Below are 20915 nucleotides of genomic sequence, written 5' to 3'. Positions count from 1 at the left end.
AGATATCTAATGGCGGCCATAGCCGGATAATAAGCACATCCGAAATTTGCATATCTCTCGCCGAGCAACAACAGTAGGCGTCGCTGCTGGCGCTTGGCAGCTGCGCTAATCTGCCCCAAAAGTATCACTCCCCCTGGGGCGGTGTATCAAACGCGACAGGGTGCCATTTCAGTGGGTGGGTGGGCGATAAGGTCGCTCGCCGGTCGCCGGTCGCCGAGTGAATGGGCTGCAAACTGTGGGAAAAACGAAGGAAGGTCGAGAGACAAACATTTCCGTTTTGTGGGGGGTGCAAATGCGCAGCAAATGAAACGAAAATGCAAATAAACGAAACGAAACGAAACGAAAAGTGACGAGGAAATGAGGTGAACCATTTGTTTTTGGTTGGAAAAGAGCCGAAAATTGATTTCAGCCCGGACTAGAACCACACGCATCTTAGTCCGGATCAAAACCGAAAACCCCAAGGCGTTAATTGGATTTGTTCGTAAATTTTTCTTCTTTTTGTTTCACAAAAAGTTTTCCATTTGAGTGTGTGTGTGTGTGTGTGAGTGCTTTTTGTTTTGCTCTCTGTATTTGTTGTTGTCATTCGGCTGCCATTTGCATTTCGAATTCCACTTTCGTTGCCGCCGCCGCTGCTGCCGCTGCTGCTGTTGTTGTTGACAATAAAAATCGAAATCAATAAAACGAAAATTGATGCTTTCAGCCGTAAAACAAAAAACGGAAATTGAAATGTGGTAAAATGACTGAAGGACCACAGCCACAGTCACGGCTTTGGAGGCTCAAAACAAATCCGGTGGGCGGAGAAATTTCATTCAGGGCCAGCTACTGAATTTATTGTCGACTTTTTGTATTTGCACAGCACAAACATCGAACTCTCGAATCGAGTTGGCTAACAAATGTCAAAGGTATCATGGCCGTAATTAAATCCATGTGTGTCTTTCGATAGATACCATCAATCTGTGATTATTCTCAATTAAAAGTCAATCAGTCACCAGCAGCTGTGCATTGAGTTTAATACTTTCAACGCCCGCTGTCCAAAATCCAAGCTGCAAAACTACCCAGCGACGCCCACAACAAACAATCATATCTCAGACGGAATATATAATATCTATATGCTTGTGTATGATGCCATTTATTTGCTCAAGATTAGATTAAATGGAGCGCCGTCTACTGCCGCCAAGAACTGCCTAAAAAGTCCAAAGCAAAACAACATTGGGCAGCCACAATTTGGAAAATCATAAACCATTATGTATGTTTACTGAAAAGTAAGTCCTTTCTGAAAGAAAGAAATTTTTTAAATGTTGCATCGGGAATATTACATATCACAATCACATAGTAATATTATTATTATTATGACATATTTAATGGTCATATTTTAGATTTGATTAGATTTTTTTAGTGATACATACGTACAATAACTGAGGCCATAATATATGTTTTAATTTCTCAACACAATGCCTACAATTTGTTAAGTAAAGTCGGGTGAATGATGTTTTTTTCAAATTTCTAATGCTTTATTTTGGTAAATTTTTCCTCGAGAGCTCGTTACTTATTTGTATACTTCGCGGCTGTCTGTGTGTGTCTAGATAGCTTGCTCTAGTTTCGTTAATCCGGGCATTATTTGGAAAGCGATTGTATATATATCTAACTTTGTGTAGCTGAATTAAAAGCCAAAGTCCGCTGCATTTTCCAAAAGCCTCTGTGGCTGCCACATTCCAAGCAAACGCCCACTTGAGTGCAAACTCCTCGATGCCATTCCGAATCCAAATCGAGAGTGGTTGAATTTTCGATATTTCAAATGCTTTATTCTGTGGGCAGTGACACAAAAACGCAGGCGAGACATACGAGTATTTCAACACTCAAATGCGTAACTTGCAACTTGCCAAAAATGGCGACAAAAGCGTTGAGCTCAGACTTACAGATACGCGTTCTCGCATTCGCCAGATACGTTTACACTTGCTTTGTGAACAAATTTACGATGACGACTCGCTGTTTTTTGTTCACTCAATTTTTGTTGTTAATTTATTTTATTTTTCATCTTTTTTGCACTTACTCAATTTTTGTCTGGGCTTTTTGGCACATTTCTGGTGCTCATAAATTAATATGACGCTCACGTTGGCTTGGGAGACGTGTTCGACTGAATGAGTACCCATATCTATAGATATATATCACATATATTTCATACTGTTCAGATTTAAGTTGTGGTTTCGTGTGTGTGTGCTGGCACGCACAGTGGGCATGTTGTCAAACATCTGTGCGGATGACAAGAATGTTTGCATTGAGATGCCCACCCACCCACAGAACGATTCCAGCTCTGATTCCGTCCGACCCACTCTATAAACAATCTAATCTGCGTGTCCATTGTGCTCATATGCTAAGTGAATACAAATTGCTCGTAATTACGGAACGGCAGCTAGTTCGTTTGGGTCTGCGTTGTGTTACTGCGCCACATAAAAATAGAAATAATAAAATTTAATCGTACATCAAATTGTGCGGCAAATGAATTTGCACTGTTCTGTACAGAAATCAAATTTAAATTGCGGGGGAAATGCTTTATGAATGGGTTATTTGCCCTACCCCTTTCCAAAACCCCCCTCATTGTGTGCGTAAAAAGTTGAGCGTTGAGTGTTCTCTTGTGGTCAGTCGAAATTGGATGTGTGAATTGCTAATGGAAATTACTTTGGCCAAATGACAGCTAACAATGGGCGGCTGATAACTAAAGGTGAGGGCGGCATACAACTGTCAGTTGTATCTAAAAATATTTCGAAAGACAATGAACACCTTAGTGACCACTGGCACGCCCTCAATTAACTTATTGTGCTGCTGTCACTGTAGACTTCCCCTTTATTTTTTCGGTGATACACCTAAAATATCCGTCTTTCATTGATAGCCCTAATCGAGCCACCTTTTGATTAGCTGCAGTCCAATCAAGGCGGCTTATCTGTTCGCGGGAATGGAGTGGATTTCAAATTAGTTCGGTTGCCGCCGGCGAGTGCCCACTGTGACCTGCTTGAAATGGCACTCGAGTGTCGACCACTTAATAACGAATTTCTGGCTGCCCGAACCAGCAGTAAAGATGCATCCGAGCTCGGATTGTGTTCCCAACGGAAGTGCACTTTAACAAAATGTTGGCGAAATGTTGGCAAGAGCGGGAAAGCGTAATGGGAAAAGGAAAAGCGAAATGCGAAAAGGTCAGCAAGAGAAGGGAAATACAATTTGAAAAGCGACGACCTCCGGCTGTGATGTCGTGTCGAGTTACGCAGTTCTGAGAAGGGCTTCCCTGCTGCATTTTCCACTAACGGGTCATTACTTTTACTTGTTGTTTTGTTTTTTTTTCGCGTGCCATAACTGTTGCAGATCTCTTCGACGGCTGCAATGTAAATCGTTGCGTATACTCAATTAATTGAGACAAATTACCCATACGCCGGGTGGGTGAATGACTGGCGAGAGTTCAATTCAGTTTGAATTGAAGAGCTCTTCTTTTGCTTTTTTTTTGTCCGATGCATTTGTCTGGTTACCAACCGAATAAAAATGGAAATTTTACCATAATAAAACTTTAATTTGGCCCCATCGATCCAATGGCAATTATTATTAGATTTCGTTTTGTTTGCTTCTGATTTCTGCTCCCATTCGGGAGCACCTTGAACCACATTATTCGCGAATTTGCCCCCACAGTGAATCTGCCGCTGGTGGAGGCAGTTCCCAAACTGTCATGGATTTCAATCAAACAATCAAACGTGGCTCGTGCTAAGATATATGCCCGTGTCTGCCGTCTGAACTGGAGGCAATAATGCGAATCCGAGTCACCGACTTGGGCACGCCATCATCCTCCCCCCGAAATTCCCACTGCCTCGGAGTTTGTTTCGGTCTTGACTCCGTTCAGGTTCTGTTCGGTAAGTATTATATATACTCGTATTTTTGTGCACGCCACTTTATGTAAGCATTAAAACTAGCGCCTGTCGAGCACACAAGATACACAGAAACAATCTGATATTCACATCTTCTTAAGATGTGTATAATTTAAGATAGATTTAAGCTTACATTTGTTTTACTGTTTGGCATTATCGGGACTTTGACAAGATTTAAGTTGAATAACGAAATAGATATGCTTCTTCTTGTTTCTTGTTTTATTTCTTTTATTTATTTATTTAATATCTATAATATTTAAAATAATAGTATCGGAAATTATATCTTAACAAATTTTCTTTCTGTGTACAAGCGCCAGCTAGACAATCGCAAAGATACAAATACAGATGCATGGTGTAGATACATTTGTATCTACACTCTGCCATGTCGTGTGGTTATTTTTTTTTTGTGTGTGCAACTTTTGGCTTTGTTGTTTTTTAATGCAGCTGTAGTTGCTGTTGTTGTTGTTGCCGGTGCAATTTGCGAATATTTGTTACAAGGTCAGTTTGCCAAACGAAAAGTGCGAACAAAAAATGCAAATAATATATATTTTCTTTCATCTATAAGCGTAGGAAAGCCGAGCCAAGTTAATCCGGATTCAACGGTTTCCATGTAGAACTGCCTCATAATTTAATATAATCGCCTGCGGATATCTGCGTTTCTCGCACAGTAAGTTCAATTAACGGACTAATTTGAATTGAATTTCATTTAATTGAAACCGAGTTGTTGCCCAGTCTCGGGCACTTTGCATGTTTCTTTGCCACTGTGGCTGCCTTTGATGCTCTGACTGTGATGTGATGTGGCCAACAGCTGCAACCATTTTGGCCAGGCGTCCCACTTCCCAGCCGGCGAAGAGCAACAATGAGACGAAAATTTACAAATTGAATTTGCTGTCAGCTGCCAGGATGGATGGTTGACGCAAATGACTTCTTGTCCCTCCCACTCCCACATCCGTGGGGGAATTAATTTTTGTGGCCGAATTCGGTTTGCTTTTGGGACCCCGTGCGCTAAGTGCACCATCCTCCGGCTCGATCTCTCACATTAGATGCAAGTGTAGGAAGGGGCCTGCGGATAGCGGCCATTTCCGCCCACCTCTTAGCTGCGCTTTGGCGACGACTAATTTCACCGATAATTGCCTGACCAGACCAAAGAGATGCAAATGTATCTGCCGCTCACAGCTGTTGCTGCCTGTGATGCGATGACATAATCGAGTGCATCGAGTGTGCACCTATTTGCAATTCTTTCGGCCAAAGGCAGGCGTTGATAGAACATGGAAAAAGTAAAGAAAATGAACGAACGGAACCGGTTTTAACCGCACATTTTGCTTAGAATTATTCATCTGTGTAAAAGTTCGTATATTAAGCTACATATTTTATGTAAAGTAAAAATAAAATGTAATATAATCATAGTCATATTCTGTGCTTATATAAAACTAGCAAACTAGCACCAATTGTACTAAGAGCAAAAGAGAGATAGTTTTGTCATAAGCTCAAAAAAATCAAATGGCTTATATTGCCAGAAGATTACAAACAAAATGAAATGGATTGTATTAAGGTACAGAAAAATATAGAACAGAAAAATAAAGAACAGAAAAATGCGGTACAGAAACATATAAAACAGCATAAATGTAATATAAAAAAAAAGATTATTTCTTAAAAAGCCCTTTCCCATAATTGTTTCTATCCATTCATAATATAATATATTTCATCCTACCCACCGAAAATAACATTCATTTTACATCAATATCAACAAAATATAAAAAATGTAAACAAAAATATTATTAAACAAACAAATCTCTTAAATCTCTTAGCCCTGCCGTTGCTAAAGCTGCTGTAAACCACTGTTTGCTTGTAGCTTGTTATAAATAATAATAACAAGGATCAAGAATAATACTGCCACTTTTGTGAACAGAACATAAAAATACAAGTTTACCTTCAAGTGCTAAAATGATAAATAAATAAATACTTGCTAAAAATGTGAAACTATTTGCAGTTCACTTGGCAGTGGTTGAATTGATCGCTTTATGTCTAAAGCCTTTTGCGGGTTATTATCTGGGTCTGCTGCATTTGTTGACAGGCTTTAAATAATGCCTGTTTTTTCGAGAAAAATTGAAAAATTCCATGGGATGCGTATGCCTATGCGGAATGGTACTCCCACTGATTGTGAGGCTAGTGGAGGGAGTGGAGGGCGAAAAGGGGCTTAAGGGCGAGCTTACGCCTCGTGTTCCTGGCACGCTTCGATTGCTGCACCCGGACGCGGTGGGTTAAGCCACAAAAGCATTTTTGCAGCTTTGACTGAGCTGACTGAACCCGCCCACGCCAGCCACCTGTGCGTCTAAATGCTGGGCCTGGCCAAGGGTTAACTCCAATGACGTCAATGGCGGCGTTTGTCAAACGCAGGCAGGGGTTAAGGGGCTAGGGGGTCAAGGGGGCGTGCTGCTGACACATTGCAACATGCAACAAGCGGGCTCAACAACATACAAAGCCGAAGCTGCAAAAATTCAGCGATGCTGAAAGTTTCTGTTTACGTCGTCAGCATAGTTGGCAGTCAGCAGTTGTCAGTGTTGTTGATTCCGCTGCAGTTTTTGACTGGTGGTCAGCAAGGAGGGAGGTTGAGAGGGGTGAGAGGTCACCCGAAAGTAAAAACTTGCTCCCTTTTGTTGGCCCAAAATGTTCGTGCTGCAGTGGCTAGCTGATGGCTTGTTGCAACGCTTAATGGCCCAACTTTGCCGCAGAAAATTCTCCCTCTTTCGAATGAGTTTAATAATGTAATTTAAACTGCGAAAGTCGCTCTTTCTGCGCATTATCTGTAACAGGCGGATGGCAACTGACGACAGGAAAGAACATGAGAACTCTTTTAATGGAGAGTCGAAAACGGATTATGTTCATCATTCCACATTCTTCAATTAAGTTAACCCTTAACCACAATGCAGTAGAATCGTTAATGAACATTCATTAAAATTAATCGATATTCAGGTGGACCGCAAAATTTTGTTAATATTGTTTTTTAAAAGGATGTAAAAATTTTAACAAATTTGTTTGGAAATACATTTTCTCCTCTGTAATTTTATTTTAATTAAGAGGGAAAATCTATGTCGATTGCATTTTTAAATGAGAGGGAAAATCCAATATATATATTAACAGCTGTTTCAACATGCATTCCTTTGATCATTAAAAATGAATTGTGTTTTAAAAACTTTAAAAGGGCTGGAAAATAAATATAAATTACAAACTCTTCAAGTGGAAAATTAAACTGAACTAAATTAAAAAATTCTAACTCTCAAAAAAAAGCAATAAAAGTAATTTTATATTTATGTTTAGTAAGGCATAAACTGAGTTGACATTTTTATATTATTTGCTTTAATTTATATCTAAATGGATTGTGATTTAAGGTATTTTAAAATATATTTTTAAAGTCTCTCTTTTCATCTCCACTAATTTGGAAACTCTATATGTACATACAACTTTTTATACTTAACAGACTTTTTGCTGTTGGTTTTCTCTTACCAAGTACTAATGGAGCACCAACCCCGCCTCCCTTCTTTTATCCTTTGAGTACGCAATTAGCTGCGCATTTCACTGGTCCTCCTTCCATTCCGTTGGCCATCTTTATTTCTCTGGCAGCTGCATTTCCGCAGCAAACGAGCTGGCTTGTTTATGCCACGCCCCCTCTCAGCTTGGGGGCTGCATCCTCATTTTGGCCATTTATAGAGAGCATTTCATGTAATATGCGTCATTCATTTGGTTGTTATTTTTGGCACTGAACAAATGCCTCACCCCCATAAGCGTTGCCTACTTTCGGGCTGCGACGCATTTTAGCGTTTTTTGATAAAACGTCATGACCATGGCGAACAAAAAAGAACCACAAGCCGTAGCGAAGGATTGAATGGGGGCAGAATGGGGTGGAGCGGGCCATTGTGGGTCATAACTGTCCTTGAACTCCCCCTCAGAGACAGCGGACAAACAGAGGAATTTTGGCAAATGCCAAGCTTTCAAACTCGCCCCCTTGTCCTCGCCTTGGAGCATTCGCCAAACGCATTGAAAAGCAATCATGGCCAAGATATATGGTCAGTTGGCAGCACAGGGACGCAGACAGGGTCACAAATGGCGGGATGGCCAATTGGCCGATTGCAAATGATTCGGCAAATTGAGCCAAGAGCGTGCCACAGTGCAGATTGGATTATCTAAGTTGGACTTGGCAGAGAAAACCAAAGGAGTCCTAAAATTGAATTGGAAATCCAATTAATTAATACGGTACAGGAAACGTGAACATATATTTGCATATCTCAGAAAACACTTGCAACATTTGTATTCTTTTCCGCAAAAGATTTCAGCCGTCTTTCATTTGTTATTCGTGTCCTTTCCCTTCGGCGGTTTTCCATTCTTTGTTTTATTGGTTTTCAGGGCCCGAAAAATTGGTCCACAACCTTGTGAACCCTACGTTTGCAACACATTTTTTCTTTAATTTTTGTATTCTTGTTCCTGTTGTCTGTTTTCCTTTTGCGTCGCGTCTGATGACCATTTTTTCTTCCTCTACATTCCCAGTACTCAAATTGTCATGATGACGGCCAAATTCGTTCCCATTAGCATGTCCCTTTTTATACACTCTAAAGAGGGTATTTTTTTCAAGAGGTCTCTGGACTTTGTTGTTTTCATAGACAGTCATCGATTTATACAATTTTTAAGGGCATTCAAATGGCGGCCAGTGTGCTCCACTAGCTATTTATAACATTTCCATAATTGTGGGAACGCATTTCAAATGCCTAGCAGTCTGTTTGTGGCCCGCAACTTCCCTTCGATCTGTCCCCCTCGCCGTCTGTCTTTGTTGGCCAACACGTGTCAAGGATTAGGGGTTGGCCTGCGGCCGGACCGGGCCTGCTGCTCTGCTCTGGGCCTGCTTCATTAGCGTCTGGCCATCGGGACTTGAACCGAGCCCCCGCATAAATTGCCCCAACTTTGTCCCTTCGAGTCGCTGGCGGAATGGTGACGTGTGGCGGCAGTCAAGCGTTTTATCGGCTCGGACCAGCAGCCACTAAAAAGGCTTAAAGGCTGCCCAGACCACAGCTGCCAGTGATGCATCGTCATGGGACAGCCATCACCCAGTGCTCTTGCCAACTTTTCCTGGAGGCTGCAATCCTGACTGGCATGCACTCGCATGGTTCACTGGCATATCGGTTTTTGGTGCACTAAGAGAAGCAAATGTGAGCTTAATGGTTTGTTATGAATTTTATTTCAAATATTTTAACAGGGAATTGTTGTTTATTTAGGAAATGTTTTTATATTATTAACTATTATATATCCCAATTTAAAAGTGGCCGAAATAATAAATGTAATCTTGTATAATTGTTAAATTTTTAGGGCTCGTAAGGGAAATAGAAACTAGATACTATTTGTTAGTTAACAACAGTATATTCAAAACATACAAAAATAAAATAAAATTTAGTGACATGTGTATGCCATTTGTAACAAGAAAGAAAGCAAACTTCGGCAAGCCGAAGTTCATATACCCTTGCAGCTATTGCATGAATTAAATACTTTTGAAAACATTTAAATTATGATTTACTTCAGTATATACTGAAAAACAGTGAAGCTATGATGATTTGCAGCTCAATTATTAGATAGTTATTTTATATATTTTTATTAGTTCTATGGGAGCTATATGATATAGACGTCCGATTTTGATAAAATTTAAACCATAATTCTGAAATAATTAAACATTGCCATATGTCGAAGAACTAAACAAAAAATTAAAAAACAGAAAAGTTATAATTTTTTTTCATTTATTTCTCCGATTGTTCCTATGGGAGCTATATGATATAGTCGTCCGACTTTGATGAAATTTAAACCGTAAATCGAAAATATTTAACCATTACTAAATGTCGAAGAACTAAACAAAACATTAAAAAACAGAAAAGTTATAATTTTTTTTTCATTTATTTTTCCGATTGTTCCTATGGGAGCTATATGCTATAGTCGTCCGATTTTGATGAAATTTAAACCGTAAATCGGAAATATTTAACCATTACTAAATGTCGAAGAACTAAACAAAAAATTAAAAAACAGCAAAGTTATAATTTTTTTTCCTTTATTTTTCCGATTGTTCCTATGGGAGCTATATGCTATAGTCGTCCGATCCGGCTCGTTCCGACTTATATACTACCTGCAATAGAAAGACAACTTTTGGGAAAGTTTCATGCAGATAGCTTTAAAACTGAGAGACTAGTTTGCATATAAACGGGCGGACAGACGGACAGACGGACATGGCTAGATCGACTCGCCTAGTGATGCTGATCAAGAATATATATACTTTATAGGGTCGGAGATGTCTCCTTCACTGCGTTGCAAACTTCTGACTGAAATTATAATACCCTCTGCAAGGGTATAAAAACAATCTCAATTACTTACAAATCAATTACCCAATTGGGTAATATTTTTAGCCGTGTACTGCAACGTCAGTTACTTTCAGACCTTCCCCATCCCCAGCTTTATCCTCATTTGACTTACCTTAAGCATTCGTCGTCCTGCCTGCAGCAATTGATCATTTCTGCTCGACTGCAGCCATTGCCAAGGATATAATTCCATTTATTCGCAACTTTTTCCGTTTCCGTTCATTCTGCCTCCATTTTCCTTTTGGCAAGCTTTAAGGTTTTTCTTTTCGTTTATGTAAGCATTTTTCTACTGCGACCCTGTGATTTATTTGGGGAGAGTTTTGTTTTCTGCAAATTGATTTTGTGTGAGTTATGACGGTTATTTGGGTTCTTTAGGGTTATTTCCAGCGGTTGTTCCATTCCCTAGATTCCTGCTATTGATTTACGCAAAGATTTCGTGCAATCTATGAGGCTCAAGAAATTTATACGATGGACTGATAATCGGCTTCGCAGTATTTTACCTCAATTATTTTATGTACCCGAGTTTAGCACACCACTCTTCACTTTCATTTTCGTTTTCTTTTTTATATTTCTTTGGCCAGACTTTAGTCTTTTTGGGCGGCGAAAGCCTCTTCATATTTTGTAATTTCAGAAGATCATAAAAACTTATTGCCACATCGAAGCAGAAATTTTTGGCTGGCTAAAAATAAATCCACTTGGCACATTTGTTTGTTTGTGGCATCCCATTAGGCTCGTTTTGTCTTAATATCAATTACCAGGGTCGGAGCCAGTCATAACCAGGATCCCGTCGCGTGAAGGCCGTAAAATGGGCGAGAGGAGCCCTCTGAGGAGGTGGTGCAAAAGCCATTAATGGCCCACAAGGCGCCTCACTTCTGGGCCAATCATGTGTGTGTGACTAAGTCAGAGGTGACAACAGCAGCAAATGGAACAATGCGAAGCCGGGGACTGGGATTTAGTTTTTCAAAGGGCTCCCCCACAGGCATTGCTCGCCTTGTCCGGAACCAATTGAACCCGAATCAATCAGCCATCGGCCATCAGCCAACGTTGAGCTGCTGAACATGCGTCGCTTGCTTTTTCGGCACTCAGAGCTCGACATCAATTAGGAAATGCAATTTTAGGTTTCGTTGACTGGCGATGGTTGTGTGTATGGATGACCTAACTGTGGACCCTGAACTGGCAATAAATTTGAACAAAACCAATTTCGAGTCACAAAAAGTTTGTCACAGAAGCGTACTCTGAACAGGAACTATGAATTATTGAGCTGATGCAGGACACAACAAATAAATTCCACTCTCTGCTCGAGTATAAATAAAATATTCCGTACCTGAAACTCGAAGCTGTTTGTTGCCAACATCGAAATGGTAAGGTAAAATATCCCTTGCCAAAACTTAAAATTATAGGTTGCCAAAATTGAAATGGTAAAGCAAGAATGTTGCAAAAGGATGACTTTACATTATAGGTTCAAACTAAAATGATTTTGTTTATACAAGAATAACAAGCTAACAAATAGCTTAAAAGAGTATGTTCACAAGGCAAAAGAGTTCAATGGAAAAAGGGTTTCAATATATATATTTTCGATATGCATCTAAAAATTACAATTTTTTTTCCATTTGACTGACGCATATATTTAGGTTGAATAAAGTTATTTATTTATTTCACGAATATTTGGAGATTAAAAGATAATTTATTAGGAATACTCATAAAATCTTGTTTAGATAAAATGTTGATTTCTAAGATTAAAATTACATATTTAAAAAACACTTTTTAAGTCATACAATTATTATTACAAGCTAATTTTAAATTTTAGATGAACCTTCGCCTGTCTTAAGCAAATTTTCACTTTCGTCATTCATTTTCTTCTATTTGTCCTTGCAAAAGTTTGCTTTTATACTATCAGGTTTAGTCGTTCTTTATTTCAGTCGCACATTTTTCTGCTCGAGATGCAAGAGAAAGGTCAAAGGCTGCAGGATTTAGTGTGCTGACTCTGACGACCTAGGTGAATTTGTCACTTTATATTTGCTCTAGCGTTGCGTATACGCAATGTTGGAGCTGCATCAGTAGCTGGTCCAGTGGCCGGAGGCAAGTCAGCGAGCAAATGGCAAAGAAAATTCTCCGAGCATCTACAATAGAATTGCAAAAATAAAAATTAAAGCTCTTTACTAATCAATGACCTAATTTTCCAAAGTGCAAGATCTGAGTAGTCTCTCAGTAAAGTGGGCTGTATAAAAATGCTGTCATTTGTAAAGTAATTAAATTGCACGTTTTATTAATTCAATACATTCAACTAGTGATGCTATAAAAGTGTTTTCAAAAAAAAACCTAGAATATTAGAGTACAAGTATAAGTATTTAAAAAACCATAGGTTTTAAATAGTTTTTAAGATTGTATTGTATATAATTAGCTTGTTTATGGTTTTGTAGAATATTAAATAGTTTTCTTCTGCCTTGGTTTATAGAATGTTTGCTTTTATAATGTTGTGTCACAAATCCCCAAATGCTTTTAAAGGAGAACCTAGGAAATCTCCACTGTACATGCATGGAGGTAGAAGGGGGGGCACACAAAGGAAATGTGCGTGGCAAGCGAGTGTCTAAGCTGTGGCACGTTTCCCAGAGAGCTCTAACTAGCAGGAGTCCTGCCACGCCTGCTTTCCCTGTGTGTGGAAGTGTGAGGCTGCCAAATCAGCAAGGCAAAGCAATCGCAGGCACTGAACGCTGGAGACAACCATAAAACGCCTGGCAAAGGTCACGAACACAACCTTTTAGCTGCTATTTCAGTGCAAAAATGTATTTTTCCTCGCTCGCTTGGGGCTCCCTCCCACACGCCCCCACTTTTGCCTCCCCCCCTCCCCTCCTACCGTGCCACGCATCAGCGATTTTCACTCACCACTGATAGTTGGCACCGCACCGGAGAAAGCAGAGAAAGCGCCAAAAGTGAAAAGTGGTGGCGGGGCCGATGTGAAGGTGAAGTGCCTCCGAAAAGTAGCTGGCAACTCTGGCCAAGGACGCAGTTCGCGAGCCTTTTTATAGAGAGCCCGCTTCGAAGGATTCCTTCTTCCCAACCTCAGCATTGATTTCCCACGCTCGGGGATCTGGGATCTCAAAGGGACAGACGACATAAACATAAAACATACTTTGAAATTGGCTTTTACTGGGGTAAAATTATAGCACTTTTTGGGATTTTACAATTTTTTTTGGAACGACTTTGCATACCTACTGCTATTATGAGCGAGTATTTTTTAAATAACATAGAGTACTTGTATTTTGAGCTGCCTGAGCTGAAAGATCCGAGAAAAAAATAGAAACATTTGTTGGGAAATTTAACATTTTAAACCTTAGCTTAAGGGGCTTTTACTTTTTTTTAAACCAAATACCTTTATTTCTAGTTTTACTAGCTTCCTAAGCTTTTTAGGCGTTAACAAAAATTGCTAGAAAAAAGATCTGAACTATTATTGGGATACTTAAATTATAACGTATTTATTAGAGCTGTCACAATTCCAAGAAAAAATGTCTAACCATTTGTGGGGATATTTAAAGTTTTTCTAACCAATTTAACAACTCAGCTAAAAACGGTTAAAAAGTTTCCACAGCTTTCCAAGCTTAAAAACTATATCTGATCATTTGGTGGGTAATTTTAGAGCTTGCTAACGAATTGATAAATCAGCTTAAAAAATTGACTTATTAATACAATGGTAGAGTATTCCAGGATACGGAACATTGATCAGCTAATCCGAACTAATGAAACCCGTTCAAACGGTAAATTGAAGGGATCTTGTAGCCGAAAGGCTTGCATTCCAGCCCCAAAACCCCACTACCATATCAAACCAAACCTTAAACAACCGAATTTAAAGCCCAAACAGAGATGTCTGTCACTATGAGTTGCCTATATATCTCTGGTGGGCGGAGAAATGAGAATACGTGTCTGGCATTCTCAAGGTTGGATTTTAATGCCTTCTCATCACACCAAAGGCACCGATGGCAGAAGTCTGTGCATATATATGTATATGCGGCATCATAATGTTGGTAAGCCCTATGCAAATATCCGAATGATAACAACGCACTTCGAACTGAACGACCTTGGGATGCGGTTGGCTTGGGGCCGGGGAGGGTGGCTCGCAAACGAAGAATCGGATATGAAGTCGGGCTTTTGGTTTGCCCTTCATTTGGAATAATATTTAAATAGTTTGGCAAATGCAAAGCCATTAAGTACAATATACTATATACTTGATATCCCAAAAATATAGGGTGTTTGTGCTCGTGTTTGCGTTCTTGTGATTTATGCGCCTCTGCACAAATATTTTCTCATTCATATATTTTTATTTTGGGCTATTTTTGCACGCAACCCAAAAGCGTCGGCACGCGGCAAATGAGATGGAGGGACTAAGACACAATTTCGGTAATAGACAGGACAGCAAGGTGGCGCCAGATTTACGGGAGACAAAATGTGAAATAGAATGGTATACGAAAACAAACCTTTTGCGACACCATAAGCACGAGCTTCGGGCATAAATCTTGCACGATACTTTGGGGGGGGAGGAGGAAAGTAGACCATCCACTTGCAGCCACAAAATTTCAGCACACTTAATTTTCTTTCACCTGAGCCGCAAGCGATTTGATTTTGCTGGAATTCAGCAATTGAAGCAGAATCTTAAACGTTTTATTTAACATTTTGTACATTACTTTTAATGGTGTATATTTATTTTGCAGAACAGAAACACTCACCCTTACTTCTCTTCTCTGGTCGGAAGAAGAAAAAGTTGCCTACTTCTAGGCGGCGCTCATAATCGCTTAACTTTATTCCATCTCCCTGGGCGGGGGCTTTCCAATAAACGCTTCCGAACTTTGGCCAACGATGTGCGAATGATAGAGTGCGGGGTGGCACAAGAAGTGGGCGGAATCCAGGTACAGAGGATTGCTTCTTTTGCCATCTTTGGGACCCTTTTTGGGGCTTTGTGTGCAGCGTTCGTTCTGCCATAAAAGTCTCGTAATCATTACGAGCCAGCCAGCTGTTTTCCCTGCCACGCGCAGCATCCGAAACAAAACAAAATCGGCTACAAAAAAAAAAAAAGGAGCTAAGGAAAAGGAAAAGGCGCAAAAAAGAAAATGAGGAAAAAACATTGCTGCCTTTGATGGCTGAGGTTCGTTTCGTTTCGAGCGATTTTGGAGCTTAACCTTGACTCGCTTTTGGGCTGTCACTGAAAGAAATAAATGCTATTATCCGAAAAAATTTTTTTGCAAAACTTTAAAAATGTTTACTATATTTAAAATAATTTTGTATAGTATAGTATAGTATCTATTTGCTGTAAAAATAGTATACAAATTCATTTGATAGTTGTTACTTATTTCTGTCTCTCAGAGAAAGAGTTTCGGAAATCAATTTAAAACAAATAAGTTCAAAACCAAAAATGTGAAAAAATGTTTATTTATATTATATTGATTTTTTCACTGTGTATTGTGACAGGTGAAACAGGAACAACCGACGATAATTCCTATATTTGCCTCGGAGCGTTTAACGTGTGGCTTGGAGAGATATTTTCGCACAGTGTAGAAGAGCGCGCATACGCAATGTGGGCGTGGAGCGCCATCTTGACGACGCCTGTTGTCACTGGCTTGGGTGTCTAATCTTATCTGTTACTTTCGGCTGCTGCTCCTGTGTGTCTGTATGTATCTGCGTGACTGTCTGTATGCCAGTGTGTTCTGGGTCGCCTCCTCAAAGTCATTTAAAATTGTTGTGCACATAAAGTACGAGGAGAGGGCGGGAGGAGGCAGGAGCATTCCTTCCTTTTGCTCTCCTCCACAAACAGGCGAGAATTCCTCCTAATTTGGTCCACGCGACTTTTATGACTTTAGTGCGGCCCCTCTTCACCATTCAATTTCACTTTCTGCCGGGCTTTTATCCAGGAAAAGGGAAGAGAAATTGGCTTTGGATTTTTGATTCGACATTGATTCATATTTGTATACAATTTTTAATGCTCGTTCTTGACTTTGACGGGGAAGTGCTTGCAGTAAAGGATATTTTTGGCGCCTAAAAGAAATGGGTTTCCGTATAGTGCTCATTTTTCATTGAAAATACAAGATAAAGTTAAACGGATTTGAAGGAAAACTATGTATACCATTAGCTCATTGCCAACAGAGACTAAATTGGGATTGAGAACAGGGACAAGTGACTGTGCCAATCAATAAACTGGCCAGAGGGATTTTCACAGTGCCATCCAATACCGCCCCATCAAAGGACTTCATGCATTCACACCACTTCACACCACATTAGACAGGAAAATCAGCAGGCTCTGTTTTTCTGCCAGTGCAGCCTTTGAAATGCTTAAAAATAACAATGTGAAGACAACTCGATTCGTTGGGCAATTGATTAATTCGGCGTTAGTAATGCTCTAGCCGCTGCTTTTAGCCATCGAACGCAGGCGGGCAGATCGGCGCTATTTTTACCCCAGATGTGGCAGTTGGAAAATGGGAAATGGGGCGCTCCTAGATTTCCATCTAGCGTCGACATCCTCGTCTACCTGTCAGGCAGGACGACAAGTATGATGTCTCAATGGAAAACTGGGCGTTAATGTGAATAAGGCATGGAAACGTATTTCCCTTACAACTCAACACTCGAGGCACTTGTCAATTTCCGACCTCGTCGCTCGTCCCTCGTTTTCCCCCCGCCGCATTTTCCATTTCCTCTTCGATTGCCTGTCTGTCTGCGTGCGGACAAGTCTTGCACGTGCAGAGCTTCTGGCAGAAAAATCAATTAACTTAAATTAATTCCACGAATCCAAAAGTTTCCCCCTTTAGTCGAGCACCGAGTTCCCGAGTTCCCGGCACATCTGTACATTTGTATGTATCCCCGCACCCACCTCACCGCACCTCACCTCACCGCCCTTCGCCAGCCCTCACATGGGCTTAGCATTGTAAATTTGTTTGCCAGACTTTGGCTAAGCTCATTGGCTGAGAGCTTTGGCTGCTGTAATACCAAATGTTCCGACAATTTAATTTGCATTTTATGCGCCAATCGATTGGATAGACAGGGGAGTCGGAATTGAGGCTTGGCTTTCGCATATTATGCTGGGGCTTAGACCAGATAGATTCAATTGCCACATGTGGCCTAAGAAAGTGGTAATCGTCGGGGGCGTTCGGCCCGCCCATTGTGACATCAAACGTATAGCCAAGTAATGGGCTTTCAAGAGCTGTGGCACAGTAATTTATGAACGACAATTTCATTCACCTGCTACGGATTGTCAGGATATTGTATTCGTATTTTTCACTAGGCCAGCAGGCCCTATAAATCAGCATTATTTATTAATTTAAAGTTTAGAAAATCATCCATTTACTGCGAATATTGCCTCCAAATTACCCATTTTAATCAATAACATTACTATCATAACTAGGCAATTAGTCATAAATTACAAGTCTTAAACATAACTACGGTAAATCATCCATCCACAAAATCATGTGAAACTTTAATCATTTAAAAGAAGAGAAAATGAGAGAAAATGTTGGCCTAATGTGATTCGGGCGAATCAACCCATCAAAGGATAGCTAAACAGTAATTACCAAAAAACCCGAGGCTTGACAACTGCAATATGCACAAATGTACTGGCCAAATGACCATTCAAAACCACGCTGGGTATGTAAATTATCGTTTCAACAGGCGTGCAATTACCAACATTTTAAATGAATTGATGAATGAAGCAAACGACACCGTACAGAAACGCAATGGGGATAAATCAACAATTGCATTTCGACGATTTTGTGTTGGTAAAAACAAATGTTTACGCGTGCAGGCGAAGCCACAAAGAATCATTTGGAATATTTTCATAATTAATTAAATGCCAGCTCCACCTGAACCTGCTCCATCGGAAAATGGAAACGAACAATGGTTTCCACGGGAGGGGCAAAATTTAATTACGAAAAAGTTTTGCTGATTTTACCTAGAATAATGTATGCAAGCATTCTGGCAATTTCTATTACTTTCCATTTACTCTGCTTCCGCTAAGACAAAACTTTTGCAAGTTGTGTTAAAAATAATAGGAAAGCTAAGATTTGAAGAACAAATGGATAAACTATTTTAGCATGTGTGTCTCTGTGTTTGTGGATGTGGATGTGGTTGTGGATGTGAATGTGAATGTGGCTGCGAATGTGTATAAAATTAAAGTTCCCGACACGTAGGCAAACACATTGTGCACACATCCATCCACACGGGTATATCATATAAATGGGAGTTGCAGAGCCACATCCTGTGGATACATTTTGCTCACCAGGCGTGTGCGTGTGTGGAGCTACAAGTTGTGCATAAATAATTTGCGGCAGCTGCGCTTGATTGACTGAATGACTGACTGACTGACTGACTGAATGACTGACTCACTGACTACTGTACGGACTGGTAAGAATTACGGGTGGAAATTGCTCTGTCGGGAGGGTGGAACAAATGGAAATCATTGACAATCGCGGAAAGTTCCTCGCCAGTCCAGTGTTTGTCTCCGTCAAGGACATACAGGATATAAAACCTCACCAGGTGCGAAAGGTTGGGTGGGTGTGGAGTGTGCGCACGTCATCGGTTTGAGGAAAACCTGCCCTACACTCTCCCACATCGCGTCAATCAATTCGCAAAAGTTTAACGAACCTGCGAGGTATGTCAGTTGTGCGAGTGTGTTGGTTAGCGTGTGTATACGCACTTTGCCGCCATGATAAAGGAGGACTGCTCAAAAAAAAAAAGCTTTTCTCTAAAGTGTTCCGGAAATTAGCTTTGGCAGGAAAAGTTTGCCAAGCTTTTCTCCCTTTCGAAAATGTAGAGTCTACATGTAACTGACATTCGCCTCGGGTTCTACTTTCGCTTTCTCGTCAAGAAAATTTTTAGTTTTGGAAATGAATTCAGCCAAGAAAAACACCCATTTCCAAAATTGAATAGCTAAAAGCTTTTTTTTTAGTTCTTTGTATCTTTAGATGGCAGTAACGTCTCTTTTATAGCGTTGAAAACAGCTGACTGAAATTATAAAACGCTCTGGATGGATGTAAAAATCTTACCGATAGCTATATTTTAACATTGTTGTCTTAAGATATTTGCTAGCATATTGCTTACTTTTTTCTATAGTATCTGACTTTCTATAATTTTGCTTCAAATAAGAAAAGTTTTAAGTGAAGTTTATCTTAAATTATGATACTTGCAATAAGACATTGAAAGGCATTTTATTGGAAAGTTGGTGGTGCTCCAAAGTTGCTGAAAATGGTTAATACATATTTACACTATAAATTAACAAGTCTTAACCATAATGAAAAACCATACCCAAAAACTTAAATTTTCTGAAAAGACAAACAAGACTATATCTCTATTGTAGGCAAATTTTTGTGAACTGGCTAGAACCGGCTAAGAATTCGAATTAAAAAGTCAACGTTGTATCTTAAACTCAGTATTTATTAGGTACTTGTTAACCTCGTAAGATAATACTCTCGGATCTGAGTAGGCATCCTGAAACTTAACGACTAACAAGCCACGACAACGGTCATCACCAGCCGTGATCCTTTTGCAGGACGTGCTTGTAGATGGTAATGGGAACAGGGTATGGCTTCGGCACCGGAATCTTGATCTGCTTGATCACCTCGACGGGATAGGGTTTCTCCACCTCCACGGGATATGGCTTTTCCACGGTGTAGGGTATCTTGCGTTCGGTTATCTCGGGCACTATTTTGTAGACAGGCACTTGGATCTCCTGCTGGACGGGCACGTGGACGGCGTAGGGTTCCGGGATCTGCAGCCGGATGACGTTGGGCACCTGAACGGCCACCGGATGGGGAATGGGCAGCGGCACCTTCTCGATCACGTGCACGGGCACGTGCTTGGATATCTCCGAGTATGTGGTGGGTGTGTGATGGTGATGATGTTGGTAGTGACCTTCGCCTCCTCCTCCTCCTCCGCTTCCGCTTCCGCCGTAGCCGTAACTCTCGCCATATCCTTCGCCACTGTGCTCCGAGGCGCAAATCAGCTGAATACTGCAAATCAGTAGCTACGGATGGCACTTGGTATTTAAACTTTTGGAGACTACCCCTTTTCACTCACTGAACTTACGAATTTCCACATCTTGTTAATGGCCGTGGCTAGCTGGCCGGATCTCTGTTTGGCAATGCGAATGGTTGCCATCTGACAACTGGCTTTTATAGAGCGCGAGCCCAAAAGTGAAAGATTCGCAATTGGGCCTAGGACGGGCAGTTGATGTAACCATAGCATTGAAATAGAAAGTATTGCATTACCACTCGACTCGCATAATTTCCATTGTGCGCTTTTCCAGCGAAATGTTATATCAACAAATTGGGTTCAACTGGGTATCAAGTGGTTCGAGTGAGCGGACATGGCCCATTCCATCTCGTCCGCTTTAGGGTTAAGGTTGTTACACGTACTTGAGTTCTGCAGTCGCTTCCGTCAACCGTGGCCGTGGCCGTTGCAGCTGCAAAAGTGATAGTCACCCAAGTGGTCCACCGCAGCCAGCAACTTGCAACTTGCAACATGCAACTGTTGCTGGTGCTGCTGCTGCTGCTGCTGCTGCAGGCGGTCGGGCAACTTTTAATCAGCGACCGAGATTGCCGCAGACAATGAATAGGAAGCAAAAAACTGGTCGGGCGTGTCGCTCGTTAACTTG

At 40.6% G+C, this 20915-nt stretch overlaps 1 protein-coding gene and 2 long non-coding RNA genes across 8 annotated transcripts; 1 reads left to right on the top strand and 2 right to left on the bottom strand.

Moving 5' to 3' along the window:
• Positions 1–667: 667 nt before the first annotated feature.
• LOC108142107 lies at positions 668–5492 on the top strand. 5 transcript variants are annotated; one of them, XR_005977900.1, is made up of 3 exons: positions 668–1262; positions 3673–4572; positions 4638–5492. It is a non-coding gene; the product is annotated as an uncharacterized LOC108142107 (long non-coding RNA). The 5 variants fall into 5 exon arrangements; XR_005977898.1 differs by having other exon boundaries at positions 672–1262; positions 2914–4572; XR_005977899.1 differs by lacking the exon at positions 668–1262 and adding an exon at positions 1658–2719 and having other exon boundaries at positions 2888–4572.
• On the bottom strand, positions 1109–1965 carry LOC121467884. 2 transcript variants are annotated; one of them, XR_005977903.1, is made up of 2 exons: positions 1917–1965; positions 1109–1273 (listed from the first exon to the last, which is right to left on the bottom strand). It is a non-coding gene; the product is annotated as an uncharacterized LOC121467884 (long non-coding RNA). The 2 variants fall into 2 exon arrangements; XR_005977902.1 differs by lacking the exon at positions 1917–1965 and adding an exon at positions 1407–1663.
• Positions 5493–19737: 14245 nt separating the features above from the next.
• On the bottom strand, positions 19738–20870 carry LOC108141799. Its single transcript, XM_017265357.1, has 2 exons — positions 20348–20870; positions 19738–20285 (listed from the first exon to the last, which is right to left on the bottom strand). The coding sequence occupies exons 1-2, from the start codon at positions 20504–20506 to the stop codon at positions 19788–19790; spliced, it is 657 nt and encodes a 218-aa protein (XP_017120846.1). The 5' UTR covers positions 20507–20870; the 3' UTR covers positions 19738–19787.
• Positions 20871–20915: the final 45 nt, after the last annotated feature.

The sequence above is a fragment of the Drosophila elegans genome, unplaced genomic scaffold (assembly GCF_018152505.1).
Source record: "Drosophila elegans isolate 14027-0461.03 unplaced genomic scaffold, ASM1815250v1 contig_814, whole genome shotgun sequence".
Classification (NCBI taxonomy): domain Eukaryota; kingdom Metazoa; phylum Arthropoda; class Insecta; order Diptera; family Drosophilidae; genus Drosophila; species Drosophila elegans.
Note: the sequence above shows the minus strand (reverse complement) of the source record. Positions and strands in the feature narration are given on the sequence as shown.